We start from the raw sequence: 7,911 nt of genomic DNA, 5'->3' as shown, positions 1-7,911 counted from the left end.
GGGAAGGGAAGGGGAATAAAGGGGAGGAAAGGAAAGAAAAGAGGGACAAAAGGTAGATGCTAAGACTGTGTTGTAGACAAAGAATTATGATAAATTGGTTCATCTATGACACGTTTTAGAAAATACTTTAATGCTTTCTTTTTTAGCTGTCTGACATTCTACATGAGAACCGGTCCAATACTGGAGCGCAAGTTTCAAGTGTGAAGAGAAGTGAACAGAGAAGGTGAGAAGGAAGTAGCAGAAAAAAGGTTGGGGTGTAAGGATTTTGAGGTCCCTCAGGGACATTCAAGCAGTGGTATCCAATAGACAGCTGGCAAAGAGGGTCTGGGGCTATGGGGAGGGAAGAGTCTGGAGATGGAGCTTTGAGAATCATCTGTGCTTAGGGGGAAATGAACAGAAATCATTCAGGGAGAGAGAACATGGGTACAGAGAAGAGGTCCAGGAACACAGCTGTTCAAGGTGGCAGTGCCGCTTCCTGGCGGTACTACTGCCTGGGCTCAGGAGTCAGGCAGAGCCGGACTTGAAAGCAGCCTGTGGGACTCGGTTGTTGAGCGCTCCTGGCAAAGTCGGGTACCGTCCCTGTGAACAGCGGTCACACCTGGCAATGACGTACATCGCAGAGGGATGCAGTGCGAGGGCCTGAGATGCGCCAGGTAAAGCACCTGCGGTCCGGAAGCCTCCTGGCTCCTGCTCTCTCCTTGATTCCCCATTTGCCACTCGGCCCTCCACCGCGTGTGGTTGCTTGGTCCCTTGGGGATGGGGGTAAGGGGAGCGGGGTGGGGGACCGAGCTCGGGTGACGCGGCGCTCACGTGACTGGCTGGGCGCCGACGTGGGCAGCAGCCCCCGCGCCCGCCCGTTCACCGGCCCTGCGGTCGCGTCCCTGCGCCCTCCGCTCCCGTCGCCCGCGCGGAACCAGCTCCCTGAGCTGCCCGGGCGGCGGGCGAGGGGTGAGCGGGCTTCGGCGAGCCCGACGAGGCGCAGGCCTGCCCCGGGCCCCGCAGGTCAGTGTGAAGGTGGGCGCTGCCGGCAGCCCGGGTCAGAGGTGGAGGTGGATGGGAGTAGGAACCTGGAGCAGCGCGGAGTGGGATGGGGTTCCGGGAGGTCGATGAGGAGGGGGATGCAGCGTGGACGTGGGCAGGTGGGGAGGGAGCACCCCACCGCCGCCTCCTCGACGCCCCTTCTCCGCGCCCTCCATCCATTTTTGGACCTGAAATGCGGGGAGGTGCCCCCGCAGTGCGACAGTGAAATGTAGACATATTCTAGAAATAACCCGCTCTCACACTCTGTACCTAACAGGAAATACTGACCTCTGCGGAAAAGGGGAGAGGGTGGGCGGCATGCCTGCAGCGGAGGAGGACACAGAGATCCAAACCATTTGGAAAGCATCCTGGTCTGGAGTCTGAGGCCTGAAAATTAATGGCAGCTGGGATGTGGGGGAGATAGGAGAGGGAAATGTTGCTTGAACAGGATTCAGATTCCGGAAAGAAACAAGTAGGCTGAGTGCACAGGCCCCCTCCTGTTCCTGTCTGTCTGCAGGTCTGTGTGTCTGTCCCCAGCACTCTGCAAGGCTAGAAAAGAAGGAGGAACCTGTCCAGAATCTGCAGGTTAGTGAAAGGGGGAGGCCATTGGACAGGAATGGGGGGAGGGTGTGGAGGGCACAGTTTGGGCAGAATTTGAGGACCCCACTGCCTATCCTCCATACCACATATATTGCGCCCACCCCACCACGCTGAAGGATGGTATAGAAGGTGATAGGGCCTGCCAGGGAAATGGTTGGCTCTCACATGTGGGATGAATTACGGGGTAAAGGGTGGGCTGAAGACACACTTGGAGGGCTTGGGAAGCCAGGGAATCCAGCCAAGGAGAAGAATGCCAGTAATATCAGCATCTGCCTTCCACCTCCAAGTCCTCAGTCTGCCTTGTCTTTGTTTTTTCTTCCCCTTCCCATCCCACCCCTCCCCCCACCCCTGCCCCAGGACAAGGAAAAGAAGGGAAAATTCAACATGGAAAAACTCTACAATGAAAATGAAGGAAAGCTGGAAATTGAGGGAAAACCTGAAGATGAAGTAGAGCCTGAAGATGAAGGAAAATCAGATGAGGAAGAAATGCTGGAAATGGAGGCGAAGCCAGGTCATGAGGGGAAGCTCCAGAATAAGGGACAATCAGATAATGGGGGACAACCAGAAGATGAGGGAAAGCAAGAAAAGCAGGATATGTCCAATAATGAGGGAAAACCACATGGTGAGGGCAAGCCAGAATCCCTGGCAAAGCCTGAGAGTGAACCACGGGCTGCCGAAAAGCGCCCAGCTGAAGATTATGTGCCCAGGAAAGCAAAAAGAAAAACGGACAGGGGGACAGATGATTCCCCCAAGGACTATCAGGAGGACTTACAGGAAAGGCACTTGGGCAGTGAGGAGATGATGAGAGAATGTGGAGATATGTCAAGGGCTCAGGAAGAGCTAAGAAAAAAACAGAAAATGGGTGGTTTTCACTGGATGCAAAGAGATGTACAGGATCCATTTGCCCCAAGGGGGCAACGAGGTGTCAGGGGAGTGAGGGGTGGAGGTAGGGGCCAAAGAGGCTTACATGATATCCCATATCTTTAATGCCTTTGGCCTTCAATTTTGTTTTCTCTGATGAGAATATTGCTGATGCTGCTTTCCCTCGTAGGCATTTGCCAGGCTATGTGCTTTAACCTTAAGCTGATATTTTGTTTTAGGTGTCACTCTTGTTACCAGCAGCCTTTCGATCCAGCTATAATGCTCTCTGCCATTCAGTAGAGAATTTTCATCCATGTGCATGGAAAAGATATTCATGGTACATTGCAAAAATAATAAAGATAAAATAATTTCAGAACCACATATGCAGTATCAGCCCATTTTTGTAAAAATATAGTACTTGCATAATGCATTTGTGCACAGAGAAAACTCTGAAAGTGTGTTACACTGAAAAGTAGGCAATGGTTTTTCCTGCATGATAGCCAGAATAGGTCTCACCCATACTCAGAAATGAGTTCAATCACCTCATGGTTAGGTACTTCCATGGCATTGTTCTGCAGGCGTGCCCAACCACATATCTTCCCCTAGTTGTAACCATGTCCATAAGCATTGCTGCTCCTTCTGAGTCCTGTACCATCCTACGGCTTCCACCATGGTGTGATTCTTTTTATTTGGTCACTCATCTCTTTTTCCTAAATATATGAATTATGTCTGTCATAATTTAAAAATAACTAAAAGCTGAAAAGAATACATGGTAAGTGATTTAACCATTTTGTGAGTTTAAGAGGGCAGTGAAGACAAAATTCCTCATCAGAACATGAAAAAATAGGTAAAACTCACATTTTCTAGGACTAATAGCTACAGGAATCAACCTGACAGTTATAACACATCTACTGCTGTAAGGGTCAATGTTGTTATCTGTAAAATGGGGATATTACTTGCTTTATGGACCTGCCAAGTGGATCAAATGAGGTACTGAGTTATGTGAGCTCTGTTGTAACCCAGCCTCTACTAGATACTTGGTGGGGGGGGTGGTATGGCTCCCACACTATTTCCCATGCAGCAGCAGGTATATGGATGGAATTCAGACACTTGGAGCAGGACTGAAGGAGGTCTCATCTGTGCCCAGTAACAAGTCTAGGCAGCTAGAAAATGAATGTCATTGTCTCCTGGATATGTCCATAGTGCTGGGCACTGTGCCCTTGCTCCTGGGTTCTGTACTTATTAAAGATACTATCTAATGATCTGGAGGCCTTAAGGTGCCAAAGCCCTATCAATTTCTCTAGAGCCAATGCCCACCCATCCTTGACCATTACAGAAGTGTGAACAAAGCTCTTTTCTCACTTGAGTTTTGTTATTCAGTTACCTGTGAGTATCCCACTAGTATTACTTGCAAAATGATAATTTATGTGTATTTTTTCAGTTTGTGCATTTTTGCATACATGAATATCCTCATCATATTCAGATACTATAGGCTAGAGGAGGAAAAAATATCTGTGATAAAGCTGTGCTGGTGTGTCTGGGTGACTCACTTGGTTAAGTATCTGACTTTGGCTCAGGTCATGATCTCAGGGTTCTGGAATGGAACCCCATGCTGAGTTCAGGGCTCAGTGGGGAGTCTGTTTGTCCCTCTGCCTCTCCCCCAACTTATGCTCTTTCTCCCTCAAATAAATAAATAAATAAATAAAATCTTTTTTTTTTTAAGTTGTGCTATTCTTATTGGTTAATATCTGCAAACTCTCTCCTAGGTGGAGTTCTCTTCCAGGAAACTTGTCAGGCCCCACTTTAGCAGTTCAGTCAACACTTAAACATATCTGATTTTTAGATCTTTATTAGTGAACATGTGGTGCAGGGAGCAGCTCATCAGTAACAAGATTCCCAGATGATTCCTGTGCACATTTAAGTTTGAGAACAAGTGGCTTAGATGGAGACTCTTTTCAGGCTCTTCACTCCCACCTTCCCATCAAATATGTACCTGAAAATATAAATATATATACCATATAAGATACACACTCTCCCATGAATTAGTAGGTCTTGAAATTAATTCAGTGGATCAAGACTTGCGAATTGTTAAGGAAATAAGATAAAATAAAGGCAAATAGAAAATATCACATTGCAGGTATGGTGATTATTATATGACATTTGTATTTCAGATGTGTGTGCGTGTGTGTGTGTAACATAAGTTGTGATGCAAAATAAAATATTTCTTACTGTGGGCTGTGGTTTTAAAAAACTGAGAAACACTTTATTGGATTCTTTGCATTTCAAAACATATCCAGCCCATTTTATATTTGTATATCTAGTGCCCAACACAGTACCCGACAAATAGTAGGTATTTAATAAAAGCATAAATAATGAGGATTAATTTGAGAACCTTAGGTTGTTCCCAAAGTTTAGCCCTTATCTACATAATTAACTTTGGAAAAATAATTTTAATTGTCTAACAGGTTTTACCAGCACCAAGGAGAACTCCCCGGCTGGAGTTGAACTTCTCAACCCCAGGAAGACAGGCTCTGTAGTGAAACTAAACAACTGTGGTATCTGTGCTGTAAAAAGATCCAGTGGAAGACTGTATGTCACAGGAGCACAGTGTCATAAAGGATCACTATGCTTGCCAGGGTGGGAAGCCAGGATAAGAAGCTGCCATGGAGGGATAACAGTTGATTTGCCTGCAGGTGATCTTTCTCCAGTTAGCCTGTGGGAATCAGGACCTTAGATTTTAGAGACAACGTATATCATACTTGCTTTGTGCTTGGACTCCATATGGTTTCCAATTTTAAGTGATATCCAGAGAAAGGAAAAGTACTACAACAGATCTGGGCTATAGTGCTAGTTTCTCTGACACTTCAGTCTCATGACCCTGAAGACCCAGTTTTATTATATCCTTGCTATACAGAGTCTATGTAGCCTTAAAAATCCCCAATAATAGAATTAAAAAACATACTCCTAGGGTTTTTGAACAAACCAAGCCCTCTTCTTTCAGCAGTTAGTATCCATTTGAGAAGGTGCTCACTTGGGTTTGCTATGAGACCCTGGTAGAGACTTAACACCTGGCCATGAGGTATTTAATTTTCTGTGTGAATGAGATACCCATTATGAGCTTGTTTCTATTTACTCTGTTAAATAGTAAAGTTTTGTGTGAGCACTGGCAAATGGATTAAAAAACTGGACTTGGGTATATCAAAGTGGCACAAGTAAATTACATGATACTTATTCCTGCTATTTCATTGCCTCTATCTCTCCACCATTATGTGTGGCCTCATAACCAGATAGAATAAGAAAGATAAAACAATCATCCAGTTTGTCAATGTATCTTCTTGGTATGTTGACAATAGATGTAAACAGATGTCTAAGGAATGACTTGGAAAAACACTGGGCAAGAAACATGCTGCCAGTAAGTAGAATGCTATGTGGTTCATATGGGTCTTTGTATATAACTCTTCATAGATGTAGGTATGGATCTATTCTTACCCATATGCAATGATGAAAAGATTGATCAATGGTTTTGGAAAGAATTAAATTGGAAAATTATTAACAGTGCAGATTTTGTGTCCCATGATATAATAATTTACTATTGCACAACAAATTACCACACACTGAGGTTAACAAAATATTCATTTACTAGTTCACACATCTGCATCTGTAGACCAGAGGTCTTGCACTGCATGATTATGCTTTCTGCTCAGGGTCTCACAAGGCTGACATCAAGGTGTTTTCAGAATTCAGTTCCTTGCAGCTGTAGGACTGTGATACTGCATATTTTTACTGGCTATCAGCTGAGCTCTTTTCAGCTTATAATACCTTGCATTCTTTACCACAAGGCTCACTCCATTTTCAAGCCAGCAATAGCACTGACTCTTTCTCATGCTTCTAATCTCTGACTTCTCTGTACCTGACTCTAGACAACTATTTAAAGGGATAATGTGGGGAGCCTGGGTGGAATCATCTGACCCTTAATTCTGGCTCAGGTCATGATCTCAGGATTGTGAGATTAAGTCTATCTGCACTGGGCATGAAGCCTGATTAAGATTTTCTCTCTCCCTCCCCTTCCCTCTCTCCCTCTCTAAAAGAAAGCAGGGAGGATGGTGTGATTAGGTCAGGGCCACCTAGATAATTTTCTCATGTTAAAGTCAACTGATTTAAGACCCTAATTCTATCTACAGATGGCTTCACAGAAACATGTGGATTAATATTTGATTAAATAACTGGAAGAAGGTATGTATGTAATGCCAGTTGGCAATGTGGTAGACAATCTTAAAATTCTGCTCCACAGTCCACCTTCTGATTTCTGAAGATTCATTTCCTTCCCAAATGCAAAACATATTCACCTCCCAAGGTTAACATATTCACCTTCCTCCAAGGTTCATAAGAGGTTCACAAGAACTCCGTCTCATTATAGCATTAGTTCAAAAGTCAAAATCTCATCATCTAAATCATCTAAACCAGATGTGTATGAGGATCCTAGGCATAATCCACTAAGTACAGTTCCTGAAGATATTCCTCTCCATCTGAAACTCCATGGGTCCATACGTTAAGTGTCATGGTAACCAAGTTAGATACTATGACTGGGATCCAAAACATTGCCTTCCTATTACAAAGGCTGACCTGGCTACTACCTATTACCGGATGTCCAAAACTCCCACAGCAGGGGACAATGCTGACCCATATATTTGGCAACATTTCGTGGTGCAACCAACTAGCTGCCAAGTGGTAAATTGATTGCTGGAGCCCTTCTTTCCCAGAGGAGTAAAAATATTTTTCCTTATAGTAATAGACATGTATATCAGATAAGGAATTGCCATTACTGTCCATAACACTTCTGTCAGCATAAGCATGTCTTAGTCACCTGAATAGTGCCGCACACAATATCACCAAAATCATATTCAACCAAGGAATTAACTTTGCTACAAAATACAAAAAGAAATGGGCTAAATCACACAGAATTTACTAATCTCTGACTTCTCTTACTGTGAATATTTGGCAAAAATCCTTTTGTGAATGTTTGGTAGAATTCAGCAGTGAAGCCATCTGCCCCTGGGTTTTTATTTGTGGGTATTTTTTATGACTAATGCAATCTCTTCCCTGTTAAAACTCTAGTTGTATAATTTATTTCTTCTTTTTTGTGGACATATAAATGACATACAATGTTATATTAGTTTCAAGTGAATAACATACTAACTTGACACTTGCATATATGGCAAAATGATCACTACATTAAATCTACTTACTGTTACCATGCAAGGTTAATACAATATTATTAACGATACTCCCCATGGCTTGTTTATTTTATAACTGGAAACATTGCTTATTGATCCCTTCCACCCATTCCGCCCAATCCTGCTCCTATCAGTCAAATACTAGTCTATTCCCTGTATGTATGAGTCTGGGTTCTGTTTGTTTTGCTTTTTAGAC

The 7,911-nt window shown here is 44.0% G+C and overlaps 1 protein-coding gene across 2 annotated transcripts; it reads left to right on the top strand.

Moving 5' to 3' along the window:
- Positions 1–480: 480 nt before the first annotated feature.
- On the top strand, positions 481–2,881 carry LOC101677579 (transcription elongation factor A protein-like 3). Of its 2 annotated transcripts, none has more exons than XM_004777120.3 (3): positions 481–653; positions 1,538–1,605; positions 1,978–2,881. In XM_004777120.3, the coding sequence occupies exon 3, from the start codon at positions 2,005–2,007 to the stop codon at positions 2,605–2,607; it is 603 nt and encodes a 200-aa protein (XP_004777177.1). In that variant the 5' UTR covers positions 481–653; positions 1,538–1,605; positions 1,978–2,004; the 3' UTR covers positions 2,608–2,881. The 2 variants fall into 2 exon arrangements, with proteins under 2 accessions (XP_004777177.1, XP_004777176.1); XM_004777119.3 differs by lacking the exon at positions 481–653 and adding an exon at positions 830–1,002.
- The last annotated feature ends 5,030 nt before the right edge of the window (positions 2,882–7,911 follow it).

Source organism: Mustela putorius, unplaced genomic scaffold (genome assembly GCF_011764305.1).
Source record: "Mustela putorius furo isolate JIRA1106 unplaced genomic scaffold, ASM1176430v1.1 tig00000842_pilon_pilon_pilon, whole genome shotgun sequence".
NCBI lineage: Eukaryota > Metazoa > Chordata > Mammalia > Carnivora > Mustelidae > Mustela > Mustela putorius.
The sequence above is the reverse complement of the archived record's forward strand: the minus strand, read 5'-3'. Positions and strand labels throughout refer to the sequence as shown.

Excerpts from the sequence above, each read along its gene's own strand:
- LOC101677579 (XM_004777120.3), top strand. The coding sequence starts at position 2,005 with ATGGAAAAACTCTACAATGAAAATGAAGGAAAGCTGGAAATTGAGGGA.